We start from the raw sequence: 20,148 nt of genomic DNA on the forward strand, positions 1-20,148 counted from the left end.
GACCTGATGTGGTACCAAGGTGTCCTGGAGAATCTAAAGTTAATGGGTATTGAGGGAAATAAACACTCAATGGTTGGAGTCATACCACACGCAAAGGACGACGGTTATGGTTGTTGGAGGTCAAGTTATCCCAGCTCCACTGCAGTGTCTGGCTCAGGACAGTGTCCAACGTTCGATGATTTCCTGTTGCTTCATCAATGATCTTCTTTCCATTCACAGTGTCAGAGAGAGATTGTCACAGTGATTAGCTCTATTCACATCTCAGCAAATGAAGCAGCCTGTCCCTGCATTTGGGCAATGCTCAGGCACGGGCTGAGAAGTGGCAAGTTCATTTGAAATAGCAAGTGGTGATATGTCAGACAAGTGCCATTTCAACAACTACCTATCCCTCAGGTAGTGAGATCTCACTATCAACTTCCTTACCAGAACCACAGCAGAAGCTTCCACAAACATACCATGATGAGCAGGAGCAGGTCAAAGGCTGGGTACCCTGTGCTGAATGACTGATATCCTGACAGCCCAAGGCTTCTGAACCATGTCCAAGACACAGGAATGTGACAGAATACTCTTTGATTGTCATTTGATTGGCACACCACCAACCAGCCTAAGTCTGTTTCCTCCACTAATGATGGACAATGTCTGCAGTGCACTCCATCTATAAAATACACTCCAGTTCTCAGTACCTCCTACACTTGCTCCTTCCACCTCCAAAGGCAAGGATAATTGGTGCTTGGGGACACCACGATCGACAGGTTCCCTTCCAAATTACACACCAATTTGACCTTTTTCCTAGTTGGTTGAAATTTAGGTTGCTCCTCACTTCATTTCACTTGAATGTCTGCAGCAGTTCAAGAAGCTGGCTCACCACCATCTTCTCAACGAACCTAACACCGGTCTTAATAGCAGTGCCCTGATCCCAAGAAAAATCTACAAAAAAAGATGAAATCATGTCTCTTGGAAGTAAATGGACAGGAATATAGTGGAAGCTCAGAAATGGTACTCACTGTTAGAATGATGTAGAGAATGGTCCCAATGTATCGAGCCACTTTGTTGAACCTCATACCTAAATACTGAAGTTAAAAAAAACACACTTAGTGAGCTACATTTAATTGACACATGTGTGTTACAGCATGTGATTAACCTTGAATGAGATGCCAGTATCTTGCTATAGGCTACTTTGCCTGATTGACGCATTGTGTGATTGCAGTGCTTATGTCATGCTAACCATGCTTGAGAGGATTGAAGACCAAGTGCTGGGAAACGGGCTCAGTAGTGATTGAATCTTGATGACTTGCACATACACAATGGGCCAAAGGTCACATCCAGTGGGTCAATCAAGTAACAAGTGCCGCATAGGTAAGTGGTTACCAGAAGACAATGTCTAATGGTGCCATGACCTTGGACAAACCATCTCTAAAACCTGCTGCAGACAGAACCCACGAGGTGAATGCAGCTCCATTTTGGGTCCCTTGATTTTAATTGCTTCACAATTCACAGCTCCTTCCTCATTCCCTCTTTCTTTGTGGCTTTTTATCTTTCTGACTAAGATAACCCTAATGGACCCTTTGGCCCATATGGCCTACTGTATATCCTAATGCCATTTTTCTCCTCATATTTCCAGTAATTTTCTTACCTCCCCAATTACCCTACCACCTTCCTAGCGAGTGCATCATTGGCATTTGAGAGGCACTGAAGCAGTGAGGGGAAGCTCACACAGTTGCTGAGAGAATATGTCAGCTGCGTACATACAGCACCCAAAGACAAAATCAAACCTAAGTGCCTGGAGATGAGCAACACGCTTGGACAAGTGGTGAGCAAGCCAGGTTCTGCTGTAGCTACTCCTACAGTGCTATTGGACTGTTTCAGAATGTGAAATGATGAGTCAAGAGTTATGCTACCAAATCAGCATGGTGCTTGATTTGGACAGATTGAAAGATGTTGATCAGGAGGGATCAGGATGTTCTTGTGCACAAGTCACTCAAAGTTAGCAAGCAACTAGGCAGGCAAATAGTATATTGACCTTCACAGGAAGGGGGTTTGAGTACATGAGGTGAGATGGACCAGCACAGTAGTGCAGTAGTTAGCACAATGTCTACTACCAGAGGGCATGCATTGGAGGTGAGGGGGCTAGGATCAAAGGGAATGTGAGGGATAAATGTTTTATTCAGAGTATCATGGATTCCTGGAATACACTGCCTGTTTTGGTGGTAGAGGCAAATTTATTAGAAGCTTTTAAGAAATAGTTAGCTTGGCACATTAATATGAAGAAGATGGTGGGATATGGATATTGTGTAAGTAGGAGGGATTGATTTTTTGGTTCTTTTTAAACTTACTTTTTAGCTGGCTTGGAACAACATTGTAGGTCTGCACATTGTATGTAATGGCTTTCAGTTCTAGCAACCTGGGTTCAATTCCCATCGCTGTCTGTAGGGAGTCTATACACTCTCCCCATGACTTCGTGGGCTTTCTCCAGGTGCTCCAGTTTCCTTCCACAGTCCACAGATGTACTGGTGGGTAGGTTAAATAAATCATTGTAAATTGTCCCATAATTAGACAAGGGTTAAATTGGGGGCTGCTGGTGGCGTGGCTCGAAGGGCAGGAAGGGCCTGTTCTGCACTATATCTCAATAAAGTAAAAGTAAAATGCTGTTCTCTACAGCCCTTCGAAGACTTCATGCAGGATATTGTGTAAATCCAGAAAACTATGAGCTTGTCAGATCTCCCTATCTAAGGTATGATATACAATGGATTCCAGTTATTTGAGCCATTGGTTAATTAGGGCAACTGATTATTTGGGACAACTCTTAGAGAACAAAAAATAATTGACAGAACAGTTGGAATACCGTTCATTTATTTGGGACTCTATGCTGCTTAATCGGAGCAAGACACTGTTACCAAACAGTTTCTAACTTGCAGCAGTTGTGTGCACTTGCATGGTCTTTAGACACTACACCAAGCTTCAAGAAAAGAGTTTTTAAATAGCATCAGTTACATGTGTTTGTGTTTAAAAAAGAACAATGAGTAATAAGCTGTAAGACAATTCAGAACTATTTTGCTCATTGCAGTTTCAAGCATTCAAGCTTGGAGATGCCAGAAATGGAATGGAGTGAAAATGAAACAATTTCACTACTTCAACAAGTTAGGAATTACAAAGAGTTTGAAAGTATCAACAATCATCTTGAATGTTACAATGAAAGTCAAAATTTTAGAGGTTGCAATCATAGAAAGCATTGTATGAAGGCAGTCCATTATTTGTGCTAACTTTGTTCATTTACAGTCAAAGGAATGCAGCACAGATAAATTCTTCTATCGCTAAGCATTAGGAACTAATACACAGCTTTATAGTGTTGTAGCAATATTGGTAGTGTTCTGATTTATTCTGTACTTAATTTAAATATGTAACTTGTTTCTCAGTTTGTCTTTTTAATACCTTTTTAGCTATTTCCAAGAAACATCAGCTAATTGGGCAGCTACTTAATTGGGCCAAAATGTACTGGTCCTAATGTGACCCAATTAACCAGAATGGACTGTACTTCCGACAGAGGGAGTACAAAGATCCACCAGATTGCTTCTTGGAATGGTTGCTCAAAGGGTGGATGGAAAAGAAGTAGATACATATTCTGGAGTTCGGTGGGAAAACGAGGCAGAGATTCATCTAACATGGAAACAGGTCTTTTGGTCCAAAGCTGAAAATCCCCTCTAAACCTCTCACTCAATTTGTGTCAACTAGTTTTATCTCCCTCTGATGTGGGGAGAGATTTCCTACAGAATACTCAGTATATTCCGCAATTTTATATACATCAATCTTGTCCTCTCTTAACCTCCCCTCTCCAGGGAGAACAGCCCTCGCCTCACTGGTGAATCTCCTCTGTACCCTTCACACCTCTATCACATAGAGTGTGGTGACCAGAACACCATGAGGTGTTCCACTGAGCCTTGACCAATGTTTATTAAAATTGGAGCACAAGCTTCTGCAAAATGCCAATGGAAGACGGTGATCTCACAGAAACCAGGTAACTGACAGGGTGGATTCGGAGATAACATTTCTCCTGACTTTGGTATCCTGAATCAGGGATCGCCATCTCAAGATAAGTCAATCACTGAGAACAGCTGGAGGAAATTCCTTCAACCAGAAAATACAATATTTTGGAAATTCTCTAGGAATGTTGATGGTCATTTGCTGTACATCTCCAATGGAGAGGCAAAAGAAATTTTGGTTATAAAGGGAACTAATGGATATGCACTGGGTGCAGGGAAGTAACTGTCTGCCTAGTAAATACTATACCACATAGCTAGAACCTGCTTCTTCCTCTTTTCTTAGGCAGAACCTCATAGAAGTGGTGGCAATTCTGGAGAGCATAGATAAGCTGGATGATCATGAACACTTCTCCAGTGTAGGAGAGTCCAGAACTAAAGCTCATAGGTTTAAGGTGAGAAAGGAAAGGTTTAAAAGGGAAGTAAGGAGCAACTTCATTGTAGAGTGGTAAAATTGTTAGGAACAACCTGCCACATGAAGTGGTTGAGGCAGGTACAATATTATCATTTAAATAGCACATTGACAGGTATGGAAAAAGCACCTGGGTAGATACATGGAAACAACACTGGGATAGATACATGGAAACAGAATTTGGATACATACATGGAAACAGCATTTGGGTAGATGGTAGGGCATTGAAGAATGCTGTAGAACAGAGTGATCTAGGAATAATGGTGCATAGCTCCCTGAGGGTGGAATCTCATGTGGATAGGGTGGTGAAGAAAGCTTTTTGTATGCTGGCTTTTATAAATCAGAGCATTGAGTATAGGAGTTGGGATGTAATGTTAAAATTGTGCAAGGCATTGGTAAGGCCAAATTTGGAGTATTGTGTACAGTTCTGGTCACCAAATTATAGGAAAGATGTCAACAAAATAGAGAGAGTACAGAGGAGATTTATGAGAATGTTACCTGGGTTTCAGCACCTAAGTTACAGGGAAAGGTTGAAGAAGTTAGGTCTTTATTCTTTGGAGCGTAGAAGGTTGAGGGGGGACTTGATAGAGGTATTTAAAATTATGAGGGGGATAGATAGAGTTGATGTGGTTATGCTTTTTCCATTGAGAGTAGGGGAGATTCAAACAAGAGGACGTGAGTTGAGGAAATGAGGAGGCAAAAGTTGAAGGGTAACACGAGGGGGAATTTCTTTACTCAGAGAGTGGTAGCTGTGTGGAACGGGCTTCCAGTAGGAGGGGTAGAGGCATGTTCGGTATTGTCATTTAAAGTAAAAATGGATAGGTATATGGAATATGGACAGGAAAGGAATGGAGGGTTACGGGCTGAGTGTGGGCCAGTGGGACTAGGTCAGAGTAAGTGTTTGGCATGGACTAGAAGGGCCGAGATGACCTGTTTCTGTGTTGTAATTGTTATATGGTTATAGGCTGAAATCACAAGAAATTCCTTTATTTGGAGAATGGTGACTATTTGGAATTCTCTATGTCTCAGTCATTTAATTTGTATTCAAAACAGAGATGAGTGGATTTCTAGATTTTTATAGAAACAGGTGATATAGGAAGATAATAATGTTAGGCTGAAGAACTCAGTGACTGGCTGAGGAGGCTCAAGGCTCTGAATTTCACTCCCACCCATTTTTCTTGTGTTCTTATATATTTCCAAGAGAGAAGAGATATGGGGGTATTTGCAGGCACTGAGATTACACCCACCCCTGATAACATATACTTCTCATGGGTAGAAGTTTTGTAGTTTTCACTAAGATGTCCAGGTCTAAGTGTTGTTCTAGTCTTGCTGAATGTGAAGACAGGCTGCATCATTATCTCTAGTGCAATGAACAAAAGTAAGTGCCACACCATCAGGATCTTTTACGATTTTATGGCATAAGGGAGATCATTGATAATGAACAGAACATAGTCTGAGGACAAAGATAATTTCCAGCAATTGTCTCTCTAACTATCACCCTTTGTCATCAATCCCATTACCTTCTCTGAATTCCTCATTTCTGTACTCTGTTAATCAGCAATTTAGTTGGACCAAGCACATACTTACAGAGTCTATAAGAGCAGGTCAGGACCCCCATGCCTCTTTCTCATTGTTACCATCAGGTAGGAAGCATAGCTTCTTCCCCTCTGCCATCTGATTTCTAAATGGACATTGAGCCCACGAACACTAGCTCACTGCTGTTTTATTTCAGGCTCTCTTACACTACTTATTTTATCTTAACTTTTTAATAGCCATATATACTTAATGTAATTTATTTCTTTCTATATTTACTAATCATGTATTTCATTGCACTGCTGCGGTAAGGTTAATGAATTTTGCAACGTGTGCTGGTGGTATTAAACCTGATTCTGATGCTGACTGATGAGTGACTTCCCTCTTGAGTTCCTTAAGCTATTCTACCATCTTCCACTGCACTCATCCTGGACCATATCACTCACAGACCATGACATCACTTAGAACAAAGCATCCTATGCAAGGTCCAAGATGCTCACTGGTACGTTGCAGAGGCAGTGGGTGTCATCTTTAAGATGGAGTTCAGCAACTCTACGCCAGTCTCCTTCAACACACCTCCTAAACCCCAGACTGAGGATGCTGGCTTGAAAAATTACTGCCACAATGTTCTAGAGCTGAACTCAATTGTCTCCAGCTGCCGCACCATTTACCCCCATAGATACATTGAAACAGAATTTGGGTAGATACATGGAAACAGAATTTGGATAGATACATTGAAATAGAATTTGGGTAGATACATGGAAACAGAATTATGGTTCAGAAACAGGGTTATGGTTCCAGTGATGGAAATTGGGACACAAGAGATTTGTAGACGCTGAAAATCTTAAGCAACAGACACAAAAACGCTGGAGGGACTCAGTTGGTCAGATGGTTTCCAAGGTTGTAAATAAACAGTCGGCATTTCAGTCTAAGTCACTTCATCAGGATTAGGAAGGAGTGGGACAAAAGCTGAATCAGAAGCCAGAAGCAGGAAGTTGGAGCTTGCTATGGGCACCATGGACTTGTTGGTCTCAGGAGCCTTTATCTATGCTATATTGATCTATGACAGTTTGTTACGAGGAGTGACTGATAAGTTCATGGCCTAAAGTAGAAGGAGTCAATTTTAGAAAACCTAGCACATTTATTTTTCAAGATAGTCCCCTTCTACATTTACATACTTAGTCCAGTGATCGTATCTTGGACCTTCAGAAAGGGTTCACAGCAGGGATGATTGATAAGTTTGTGGCCTAAGTTAGGAGGAGACGTGTTCTACAGCTCTCATTACATGCACGTGCAGTTAAACTCTTTAAGTGATTATGCAGAAAGTTTGAAGTTGATAACTCATCAGGGGTGATTGATAAGTTCATGCCCTATGGTAAAAGGAGATGAGTTATTAACTAAACTTTCTGCATAATCACTCAAAGAGTTGAACTGCATGTGCATGTAATGAGAGCTGTAGAACACATCTCCTCCTAACTTAGGCCACAAACTTATCAATCATCCCTGCTGTGAACCCTTTCTGGAGGTCCAAGATACGATCACTGGACTAAGTATGTAAATGTAGAAGGGGACTATCTTGAAAATTAAATGTGCTAGGTTTTCTAAAATTGTCTCCTTCTACCTTAGGCCACAAACTTATCAATCTCCCCTTGTATGATTCACATAGAGATGTGTTCCTATCATAAACATGCTGAAAGTACACAGAAAAGTATTTTAATCTGGAGTATATTTCACTGGTAATAATTTTCGGATGAAATTGTACCCATTGGGAAAGTGAACTATGCAGTTTGCTGCTCTGTTTATGTTAGCAATCTGATCTCAGACGAACACCAAATTACTATTGTGCAATGCCCTCTTTTCTGGGAATAATGTATGGTCTAGGTTGGAGACAATGAGTGATGTTAAACTGTAGAACTGAAAGTTCCGTACATTCTGTTACTTGGTTACAGTTTATGTCAATCCAGAGGCAGACTGCTGGTTTCAGGAGATCTGGCTGCAGCTTCAAATCTCTGAGCAGGTAGTTTAGCCAGATCATGGGGTGTGCTGAGAGTACAGGGGCTATCTCCTCCAGCACTCACCTGCTGAGATATTTCTTCAATGAGGGATGCAATGGGGGCCCCACTGGCAGTGCTCTATAGTTGAGGTGTAGGCATGGTAACGAGCAGCCATGCAGACTGGCCGAAGAACCTTCTGATTGAAAGACTTGCCTTGTGCAAAGAATCCACTCTAGAATGATATTGTACTCTTCAAACTGCTGACAAGCCCTTCACTGAGGTGGATGCATTGTACCATTGGCCTTCAAAGTTCAATTTATTATCAAAGTACATACATGTCTCCACACACAACACTGAGATTCTTTTTCTGCGGGCATGCTTAGCAAATCTATAGAGCAGTAAGTGTAAACAGGATGAATGGATTACAAACTGTGCAAATGCAGATACAAATAAATAGCAAAAAATAATGAGAATGAAATAACCAGTGAAGAAGTATTAAAGTGAGACCATTGGTTGTGGGAACACCAGAAGTAGAATATCCGCTTTTGTTCAAGAGGTTGAGGGGGTAGTAACTGTTCTTGAACGTGGTGGTGTGAGTCCTGAGGCACCTGTACTTCCCACCTGATGGCAGCAGCCCGAAAAGAGAATGGCCCAGGTGGTGATGATTGTTGATGGTGCTCTTGTTCCTGATCTGCTACCTCTATGGTAGACATAGTCATGTTGGCTCTCAGCTTCCTCACCACAGGATCTTTCCATACTCCAGTGGGAAATCCCTGCTCTGTGTTTGTCTCTCGATTTGTTGCTCACCCAACATCAAAGAAGTGGGCCTGGCACTACATCCCTAGAGGGGTGAATTCATTAACTTCACTTCTTGTTTACATCTCGGGCACTCAGCTGGCTTTCTGTGGTGGGAAAGGACACAGCCTCAGAATAGAGGGGTATCCTTTTAGAACAGAGATGCAGAAGAATTTCTTTATCCAGAGTGTGGTGAGTTTGTGGAATTTGTTGCCACAAGCAGCTGTGGAGACCAAGTCACTGGTTATATTTAAGGCAGAGGTTGCTAGGTCTTTGGTTGGTCATGGCATGAAGGGATACAGGGAGAGGGCAGGAGATTGGGGCTGAGAGGAATCGTAGATCAGCCATGATGAAATGGCAGAGCAGACTTGATGGGCCAAATGGCCTAAAGTTACTCCTATATCTTATGGTCTATTCCACCTGTGCAGGCAACCCATTGATCCTGTTTACACTTCCTGTTCTATAGATTTGCTAAGTACGTCTGCAGAAAAAAACCTCAGGGTTGTATGTGGTGATATGGTCAGCGCATATCCATGGGCCCTTGTTAATAACCAGTCAGCAGCCTGAATGGTTTCCATTCTTTCAATCTTAAGAAAGCAGCTATCAATTATCAGAATAATTCCTTATGGTTAATGTGAGGTGTGACACCTGCCTCCTGATTGAGTTCTTATGGTCAGATATATCCAGAGATATGGACCCTTGGAGGTAAGGTTTCTGAGCAAAGACGGGGAACTCAGCAGTATGGAAGGAAATAGACAATCTACATTTTGGGTGGAAGCCCTTCATCTGGACTGTAAGATAGAGAGGAGATCGCCGATATAAAGTGTTGAGGGAGAGGGCTGAGGGAAGAGGGGCAAGTGATGAGGCGAGATGGGATGACTGGCCGATGGAGTCAAGTAGGTGAGAGAAAGGGTGGAAGGAGGTGGAGAAGGGTGAAGAAAGAACGATGAAGCATGGAATCAGAAAGGGAAGGGATGATGGGCTGAAGCTGAGTTTCTGGTGCTTCAAGTGATGTTTCTACTTGTGGACCTTGTGACTAGCAGAGGGATATGTGCACAATGTGTCCTCATAGAGAGATGTTTCTTTCATTTGGTGCAGTGCAGAACAATTGTTCGCACTACCCTAAGTTACTGCTGATCAGTTGAAGGAGCCCAGATGAAAAACTTTGATACCTCACATTCTCCCTCACAAAAAAATTTCAGAATCAGAATCAGGTTTATTATCACCAGCATGTGACGTGAAATTTGTTAACTTAGCAGCAGCAGTTCAATGCAATACATAATATAGCAGGGAAAAAAGTAACAGCAACAAATAAAATAAAACATAATAATAATAAACATGTAAATCAATTACGTATTTTGAATAGATCTAAAAAACGTGTAGAAACAGAAATACTGTATGTTTTAAAAAGTGAGGTAGAGGCCGCTGATCCTTGAATTCAGTTTCTGAAATTGCTTGCTATGATTGCTATCATGTGAGGATAGGACAACTTCTTCATTGCTAGAATGAGTGGGGCAGCTAATATCTGTAGGATGGCTGGAACAACCTTCCTTCCAGGTGGTGGCCCCTGATGTTCTACTGACTCTTATTGTTCATAGAACCACCCTCATAGAGTCATAGAGCATTCCAATACAGATACAGGCCTTTCAGCTCATTGAGTCCATGCAGGTCATGGTACCAGCCCAGCTCGTCCCCAGATCTTGTTCATCTGATGACAACTTCTGTGTCCTAGTGAATGAATCTACAAGCTCTCAACCACTGTCTTTTCTGTCACAACCACAATGTGCATTGTTGCTATCCGGTTGCCAAGAGAGTGTCTTAAGGGCTGAGACCTTCTTTCAATGCTCTGTCGTGAGATATCTGCGAGAACATGAAATTGAGCTGTGCTGGTCTTAGGATATCAGAATCAGAATCAGGTTTATTATCACTGGCATACTGGTATGTCATGAAATTTGTTAACTGAGCAGCAGCAGTACAATGAAATAAATAATTTAGAAAGAAAAATAAATAAGTAAACCAATTACAATAAGTGTGTATATATATTAAATAGTTAGATTAAAATAAAGGGCTATGGGGATGTCTAGTAATTTCTAAGGTAGGGACGTGTTCGGCACAACATTGTGGGCTGAAGGGCCTGTATTGTGTTGTAGGTTTTCTATGTTTCTAAAAACAGTGCAAAACAGAAATAATATAAAAAGAAGCAAGGTAGTATTCATGGGGTCAATGTCCATTTATAATTGGATGGCAGAAGTCAAGAAGGTGTTCCTGAATTGCTGAGTGTGTGACTTCCAGCTTCTGTACCTCCTACCTGATGGTAAGGATGAGAAGAGGACTTATCCTGGGTGATGGGGGTCCTTAATAATGGATGCCGACTTTCTGAAGCATAGCTCCTTGAAAATGTCTTGGATACGGTACCATGGAGGCTAGTATCCAGGATAGAGCCGACTAACTTTCTGTAGCTTCTTTCGATCCTGTTCAGTAGGACCACAGGTTGCACCACATCCCCTGCACCAGGCCCTGATGCAACCTCTCGGAATGTTCTTAACAGTACATCTATAGTAGTTTTTGAGTGTTTTAGGTGACAAACCAAATCTCTTCAAACTCCCAATGAAATATAGCAGCTGATTTTTGGACCATTGGGATCTCTTCTGGGAAGGTGGGACCTGTACAGATTGGATGGGTTGCACCTAAACTCGAGGGGGAGCAATATCCTTGCTGGTAGGCTTGCTAGCATGGTTCAGGAGGGTTTAAACTAATTTGCAAGGGGGATGGGACCCAGAGCGATAGAACAGTGAAAGAAGTGCATGGAGTAAAGCCAGATCTAACATATAGAGAGGCTTTGAGGAAAGAGCAGCAGAATAAAAGGTATAAAGGTAGTAAGGTAGAAGGGCTAAAGTGTGTGTACTTCAATGCAAGAAGCATCAGGGACAAAGGTGATGACAGAGAGCTTAGATACATACATGGACTTATGATGGCCATTACACAGACTTGGCTGGCACCAGGGCAGGAATGGATTCTCAATATTCCTGGATTTCAGTGCTTCCCTAATATTGATTGGCACTTGATTAGTTCCAAGGGATTGGATGGGGCAGAGTTTGTAAAGCGTGTCCAGGACGGATTCCTGTCACAGTATGTTGACAGGCCGACTCGGGAGAATACCATACTAGATCTAGTATTAGGTAACGATCCGGGTCAGGTCACAGGTCTGTCAGTGGGTGAGCATCCGGGGGACAGTGATCACAGCTTCCTGACCTTTAGCATTATCATGGAAAAGGATAGAATCTGAGAGGACAGGAAAATTGTTAATTGGGGAAGGGCACATTATGAGGCTATAAGGCTAGAACTTGCAGGTGTGAATTGGGATGATATTTTTGCAGGGAAATGTACTATGGATATGTGGTCAACGTTTAAGGATCTCTTACAGGATGTTAGGGATAAATTTGTCCTGGTGAGGAAGATAAAGAATGGTAGGGTGAAGGAACCATGGGTGACAAGTGAAGAGGAAAATCTAGTCAGGTGGAAGAAGGCAGCATACATGAGGTTTAGGAAGCAAGGATCAGATGGGTCTATTGCGGAATATAGACCTTATAGAATATAAGAAGGGGCTGAGAAGAGCAAGAAAGGGGCATGAGAAGGCCTTGGCGAGTAGGGTAAAGGAAAACCCCAAGGCATTCTTCAATTTTGTGAAGAACAAAAGAATGACAAGAGTGAAGGTAGGATTGATTAGAGATAAAAGTGGGAAGATGTGCCTGGAGGCTGTGGAAGTGAGCGAGGTCCTCAATGAATACTTCTCTTCAGTATTCACCACTGAGAGGGAACTTGATGACGGTGAAGACAAGATGAGTGAGGTTGATGCTCTGGAGCATGTTGATATTAAGGGAGAGGAGATGTTGGAGTTGTTAAAATACATAAGGATGGATAAGTCCCTGGGGCCTGATGGAATATTCCCCAGGCTGCTCCATGAGGCAAGGGACGAGATTGCTGAATCTCTGGCTGGGATCCTTATGTCCTCGTTGTCCACAGGAATGGTACCAAAGGATTGGAGGGAGGCGAATGTTGTCCCCTTGTTCAAAAAAGGTAGTAGGGATAGTCCGGGTAATTATAGACCAGTGAGCCTTACATCTGTGGTAGGAAAGCTGTTGGAAAAGATTCTTAGAGATAGGATCTATGGGCATTTAGAAAATCATGGTCTGATCAGGGACAGTCAGCATGGTTTTGTGAAGGGCAGAACATGCCTAACAAGCCTGTTAGAGTTCTCTGAGGAGGTGACCAGGCATACAGATGAAGGTACTGTAGTGGATGTGATCTACATGGATTTTAGTAAGGCATTTGACAAGGTTCCACACAATAGGCTTATTCAGAAAGTCAGAAGGCATGGGATCCAGGGAAGTTTGGCCAGGTGGATTCAGAATTGGCTTGCCTGCAGAAGGCAGAGGGTCGTGGTGGAGGGAGTACATTCGAATTGGAGGGTTGTGACTAGTGGTGTCCCACAAGGATCGGTTCTGGGATCCCTACTTTTGTGATTTTTATTAACGACCTGGATGTGGGGTTAGAAGGGTGGGTTGGCAAGTTTGCAGATGACACAAAGGTTGGTGGTGTTGTTGGTAGTGTAGAGGATTGTCAAAGATTGCAGAGAAACATTGATAGGATGCAGAAGTTGGCTGAGAAGTGGCAGATGGAGTTCAACCCAGAGAAGTGTGAGGTGGTACACTTTGGATGGACAAACTCCAAGGCAGAGTACAAAGTAAATGGCAGGATACTTGGTAGTGTGGAGGAGCAGAGGGATCTGGGGGTACATGTCCACAGATCCCTGAAAGTTGCCTCACAGGTAGATAGGGTGGTTAAGAAAGCTTATGTGGTGTTCGCTTTCATAAATCGAGGGATAGAGTTTAAGAGACGCGTGATGTAATGATGCAGCTCTATAAAACTCTAGTTAGGCCACATTTGGAGTACTGTGTCCAGTTCTGGTTGCCTCACTATAGGAAGGATGTGGAAGCATTGGAAACAGAGGAGATTTGCCAGGATGCTGCCTGGTTTAGAGAGTATGCATTATGATCAGAGATTAAGGGAGCTAGGGCTTTACTCTTTGGAGAGAAGGAGAATGAGAGGAGACATGATAGAGGTGTAAAAGATATTAAGAGGAATAGACAGAGTGGACAGCAAGCGCCTGTTTCCCAGGGCACCACTGCTCAGAACAAGAGGACATGGCTTTAAGGTAAAGGGAGGGAAGTTCAAGGGGGATATTAGAGGGAGGTTTTTCACTCAGAGTGTGGTTGGTGCATGGAATGCACTGCCTGAGCAAGTGGTGGAGGCAGATACACTAGTGAAGTTTAAGAGACTACTAGACAAGTATATCGAGGAATTTAAGGTAGGGGGTTATATGGGAGGCAGGGTTTGAGGGTCGGTACAACATTGTGGGCAGAAGGGCCTGTACTGTACTGTGCTGTACTGTTCTATGTTTTGCCTTCTTGCCTTCTTTATAGGTGTATTAATACGTTGAGACCAAGTTAGATCCTCAGAGATATTGACAACCAGGAACAAAATTGTTCACTCTCTCCACTTCTAATCCTTCTACGAGGATTGGTTTGTGTTCCTTCATTTTACTCTTCCTTAAGTCCACAATCAGCTCTTTGGTCTTACTGATGCTCAGTGCAAGGCTGTTGCTGCGACACCACTCAACTAGCTGGTATATTTCACTCCTGTATGCCCTCTCATTTCCATCTGAGATTCCTCCAACAATGGTTGTATCATCAGCAAATTTATAGATGGCAAGAAGGGTTAACTGCAAGGTTGGCTTGCAAAATCTTTGGCAATAATGATGCAAATCTGAATCACAGGAGGCAATCCAATCAGGTAGTTTAAAACAATGAAGTATATTATAAGGTAGAAACAACAATAAATAGTATCAAACTATCAGGCAGCTTTGTTGGGAACAGAAATGTTTACTATTTAGTTCTGATGGCCTTTCATCAGAATAATTCTGGTCTAATGTAAGGAGAAAGTGTGTACAGCGTTAATGTACAAAGGAAGCTAGGAGTCCAAGTCCATAGCTCATGGAAGTGGCTACACTAGCGGAGAGATTGGGAGTTAGGTTACTATCATTGCTCAGGGCATTGAGTGTAAGGGTCAGGAAGTATAATAAAACATTTACTAGACCACACAGAGTATTGTGTGCAATTCTCTACCCCCAGGAAGGAAGTGGAGGCTTTGTAAAGGAGCATAACAGTTTTACCAGGATGCTGCCTGGTTTAGAAGGTATGGTTTAGAAGTGGTTGAACAAATCTGGGTTGAGGTGCATTGATAGGGTAAACAGAATCTTTTACCTGAAGTAGGATGGTCAGGTATGAGAGGTGAGAGGGGAATTTGGAATCGGTTTGACAATGAAAAGTTTGTCGGTCAATGAAATCATTGCACAATGCATTAAGGTAGAACAAGGTAAAAAGAATGAAATGTAACAGCTACAGAGAAAGTGGAGTGTAGATAAACAGTAAGGTGTAAGATCATACATGCTGCTGAATGGTGGGTGCTCAGAATGGGCTGCTGGAGGAAGTGGTAGAAACATATGATAGTGGTGATTAAGGCGCTGTAAGGAAAACATATTTATATGTAGATGTAAAGGGGGTTTCTTTTTTTGCTTTGTTACTGTTGGGAAAGGGTTTCCTTTTGTTAACTAGCAGGAATGCTAATTTACTGATAACGAGAATGGTATTCCTTTGTAAACCAAATGGGGATTAATGTTCTTTCTTCTGAGTCTGTAAGCTTTTGTTGACGGGCTTTTGGGCAGATCAGCGCGAGGGGGTCGAGAGAGAGGACGCCATGCTCTAAGCTGGGCGAGGATCGGACCCCAAAGGGGGGTCCGAGGCCGGGAGATTCTCCGAGGGGGGGGGGATGAAGCTAGATGTGCTTGGTTGACCACTCGGAGGGTCCTGAGCTGTTTGGAGAGTCGAGGAGTTCGGAGGGTCCTGAGCTGTGAGTCGAGGAGTTCGGAGGGGATTGAATGGAGGCCAGAAGACTTCAGAAATTGAGCTCCAACGGTTGTGCACGAAGTGGTTTGGACTTTGATAAGTTTGGCGCCTTTTCTTTAATTTTCTCTTCATATATACTGTATCGTTATTAATCACTTAGTTATAGTAACCTTTATAAATTGTACTCATTTAATCGCATATGGTGTGCTGTCTGTTTTTGGGCGAGGCGGGGACATCACACAGCATCCACACCAGCTGATTACCCAGTTTGGCGGGGCCGAAGGCTGCTCCCCCTAGACAAGAACGAGCTGAGCGAGCCTGAGGCAACCCAGGGGGTTACATTGTGAGGTGCTCGTCCGGGGTTGATTTCTGTGGAAGCTGTGTGATCACCCTCTTTAAATTGTGTCTGCGGCGAAGAGCTGGTGTGCCTTTGTGGGTGTGCGATTGCTGGTTATCGCTGCGTGTGTGTTGGGTGGGGTGGCTGCTGTTGCTAGCCTGGAGGTCGTTGTTTGAGTTCCGACTAGTGCTGACGAAATGGTGGTGGGACCATGGGCTGTCCGTACTGTTTGGAGATTGAGGAGTGACAGGTTGGGATGTTTCAGCAGTGGTGAGCTCCGCCCGGTTATTGGAATAATGTCCAGCCCTAAAGGGGCGGAGGCGTGGGCGGAGCGGACCTCTCAGTTGTTGGGTGAGTGGCAGTGCTTGGCTGAGGAAAAGCGACAGGGACGGGTTGAAAGTTTGAGCAGGCGGGCTGGTGACTTTGTTAGAACTGTCGGGCGCAATTACCTCGAAGTGACCGCTGCCAGTTCTGGGAAAGTGTGGGAAAATGCGTGTGGTTCGACTGGAAGTCAAATGCCGCAGCTGGGGGGCTTATCATATCCGTGGCAGGAGATTGGTGGGAAGTTTTTAGGGTATCCCTTTTTGCTTAGGGGGGCAGATAAATTGCTTGTGGTGCAAAGGGGATCTGTCAAGGGGATCAGTTGTTCCGTTGATTCGAGAGGTGTCGGGAAACTTAGAGGAGGCCCAGTGGGGGAACGGCTTGGGGTCTCTGGGGGAGCACATTCCCAGCAATGTACCAAGGAACTCCCGAAATGAACAGACTCTATTCCTGAAGGCTTAGAGGGGCCACGCGCACAGGTGTTGTTACGGATGGATGGAAGTCAAGTTAAAGCCATCCTCGGCACCGGGGCGCCGGTTAAGTTGCTGTACAGTTTGTTTCATAACCGTTATTGGAAACATTTACCCTTGGCGACATTGAGGACACTGGAGATTCGGGGTACCAGTGCCGGTGATTATCCAGATGACGGTTGTTGGTCAGTGAAAATGGAGTTCTTGGAGGCAAATGTGGAGGAGACTGAGGTTCATGAATCGTTAATGCTGATGTGTCCGGACCCCGTTGAGACGGGCAGCATTTCTGTGCTAGAGAGAACCAATATCCTGCTGGTGTGCTTGGGGGCCTGCCCGGAGGAGGCGGGTGAGCGTTGTTTGGAGGCATTGTCGATGCACCCAGAGTTTCGAGCTGCTTGTGCGGACGTGTGTAGCAGCATTGGGCTGATACCGAATTCAAACAAGAGCCAGTGGCGGTACGGCCTGGGGGAAGTATCTGAGGGTGAGACTCTCTTTGTGGACGCTGCGAAATACCACGAGAGAGCGGAGTTGACTGCTGAAGACACCTCGGAGAGAGAGAGGTTGCGGCGACTGGCCCCTGAAGCCGTGGAAGACGTAGGCAGCGTGTGTGTGGATTGTATTGCGTTGAAGAGGCGCACTGTCAGTGACCAGAATATGGCCCTGAGGGCCGGAGAGGCGATGGCCTGTCTGAGTGGTGCGAAATGGTTTAAGGTGCTGGATCTGAGGAGTGGATGTTGCCAGATCCCGATGAGTGGGGCCGACAAGGAGAAGACGGCCATTATAAATTCCCTAGGAGTCTTCGGGTCCGAAAAGATGCCACAGGGCATATCTGGAGCCCTTGCAACCTTCCTGCTGGGCAGGTGGAAGACCATAGGGGGTGTGGAGGCGTTTGGAGTTTTGGTGTATGTGGATGATCTCTTGGTGTTTGGATTTGCCTCAGGAGAATATGAAGTGAGGTCGTTGCAGGAGCAGCTGAGAACTACCGAGTTAAAGTGTTTTCGGGACACGTGCCAGGGCTGGCGAAGGTCGCAGCTCGTGAGTGACTGTCTCTACGGAATCAAGTTTGAAATGAAGACAGAGAGACTGGAGAAAGTGATCTGGAACCATTCGGAAGACTTACAAGTTGGAGAGAATGAAGAAAGTTGTCTGACTGAGGGTAATAGCAAACTGAGAACCCGGAGAGGGGAGTTTGCGGAGGTGAAGAAATTACAGACGAATCTCAGAAGAGAGAAGCGGAAGCTTGAAGGGAACCTGAAGATGACCATCGACAGTTCAAATGAAGTGCAAAACCTGAAAGTTGATCTGGAAGAAGTCATGAGGAAGAAAAAGCTGGAGAGAAGTGCAGTGAATACTGAACAGGAGGCTGAAGAGACTGCGGGAGCAGTGCAGGCCACGTGTTTCCGTTTGGAGAAGATCAAACAGCAGCTACCGATCACAAGAATGAGGAAGAATACAGATTCGATGGATGATGTGCTGGATGTGTGGTACATGCTGACTTTCCCTCGATTGAGGAAGAGACCTTTGGCCCTTCTCCCATTGAGTCAGGTGTAGCGGGGAGGGTTAGCTGTGTGCAGTGTGGGGCATGAGTGAGAGGTTGAGAGAGGAGTTGGTAGTGGGCCCAAGGTATCCCCAGTTGTGTCCGAGCCTGAAGGGTTTAGGTGAGGGGGTACAGAGGCCTCAGAAGGGTTAGGGAACTCCCAGATAGTTGGCCTAAGTAACGCCTGAGGAACAGGGTGTGAGGGTTACTGTGTGGGGAGGAGATGTCACTGTTTGTGCTTGGGTTACGGTGTGTTGGCAGGAAAGGTGGCGAGTTATTTAGTAGTCATGAGGACATGACTTTTATTTGGTGGAGGAAGTGTGTAAAGGGGGTTTCTTTTTTTTGCTTTGTTACTGTTGGGAAAGGGTTTCCTTTTGTTAACTAGCAGGAATGCTAATTTACTGATAACGAGAATGGTATTCCTTTGTAAACCAAATGGGGATTAATGTTCTTTCTTCTGAGTCTGTAAGCTTTTGTTGACGGGCTTTTGGGCAGATCGGCGTGAGGGGGTCGAGAGAGAGGACGCCATGCTCTAAGCTGGGCAAGGATCGGACCCCAAAGGGGGGTCCGAGGCTGGGAGATTCTCCGAGGAGGGGGGGATGAAGCTAGATGTGCTTGGTTGACCACTCGGAGGGTCCTGAGCTGTTTGCAGAGTCGAGGAGTTCGGAGGGTCCTGAGCTGTTTGCAGAGTCGAGGAGTTTGGAGGGTCCTGAGCTGCGAGTCGAGGAGTTCGGAGGGGATCGAATGGAGGCCAGAAGACTTCAGAAATTGAGCTCCAACGGCTGTGCACGAAGTGGTTTGGACTTTGATAAGTTTGGCGCCTTTTCTTTAATTTTCTCTTCATATATCCTGTATCGTTATTAATCACTTAGTTATAGTAACCTGTATAAATTGTACTCATTTAATCGCATATGGTGTGCTGTCTGTTTTTGGGTGAGGCGGGGACATCACACAGCATCCACACCAGCTGATTACCCAGTTTGGCGAGGCCGAAGGCTGCTCCCCCTAGACGAGAACGAGCTGAGCGAGCCTGAGGCGACCCAGGGAGTTACATAGAGAATGGATGGTTATGGATCAAATGCAGGTGGAAGAGATTTAGTTTAATTGTGCATTGTGTTTGGTGTAGACTTAGTGCTTCTTCCTGTGCTCTACTGTTATATATTCTAACAAAAGTTACAAACTATACTTCTGAGATTGCACAGATGTTGCCTGAGCATTTCTACTATTTCCTGCTGATCTTCAGATTTTCAGTGACTGTGCTATTTTGCTGTTTTTTAAAGAGCATTTTTTTCCTGGCTGGAACAAGAGGAAAAGAACAGAGAAACTAAGCTCAGGCATTTTGGAGTGAAATCCAAAGGCATTTTATATGTTGAAGAAATTTGGAATCTGCAGGGTATTGAGACAATGCTTTCATGACACTGTCTTTCCACTAGTCTAGAATTATGCAGGATATGTATTTCTTAGTTACTGTTTATTTATTCAATATTTATTGATTATTTATTTATTATTATTATTCATTTCTTTCTGCATTTGCACAATTTATTGTCCTTTGCACACTGGTTGAACGCCGAAGTTGGTGAGGCTTTTCATTGATTCTGTTATGGTTATTATTCTATTATGAATTCATTGAGTATGCCACAAGAAAATTGATCTCAGGGTTGAATACATGTGTTGCGTACCTAGTTAATAAATTTGAACTTCGGCATTGAGACACTGCTATGGCGACACTGATTTATCAGTTGCCTGGAAT

At 44.0% G+C, this 20,148-nt stretch overlaps 1 protein-coding gene across 12 annotated transcripts in view; it reads right to left on the minus strand.

The window, feature by feature from the left end:
* Positions 1 to 20,148, minus strand: part of slc5a8l (solute carrier family 5 member 8, like) — a 115,201-nt gene that overhangs the window by 41,547 nt on the left and 53,506 nt on the right. For all 12 annotated transcript variants that reach the window (XM_059972794.1, XM_059972796.1, XM_059972795.1 and 9 more), the window contains one exon: positions 1,005 to 1,070. In XM_059972794.1, coding sequence (XP_059828777.1) covers positions 1,005 to 1,070 — 66 coding nt within the window. The remainder of the gene's footprint in view (positions 1 to 1,004; positions 1,071 to 20,148) is intronic.

Source organism: Hypanus sabinus, chromosome 6, assembly GCF_030144855.1.
Source record: "Hypanus sabinus isolate sHypSab1 chromosome 6, sHypSab1.hap1, whole genome shotgun sequence".
Lineage (NCBI taxonomy): Eukaryota > Metazoa > Chordata > Chondrichthyes > Myliobatiformes > Dasyatidae > Hypanus > Hypanus sabinus.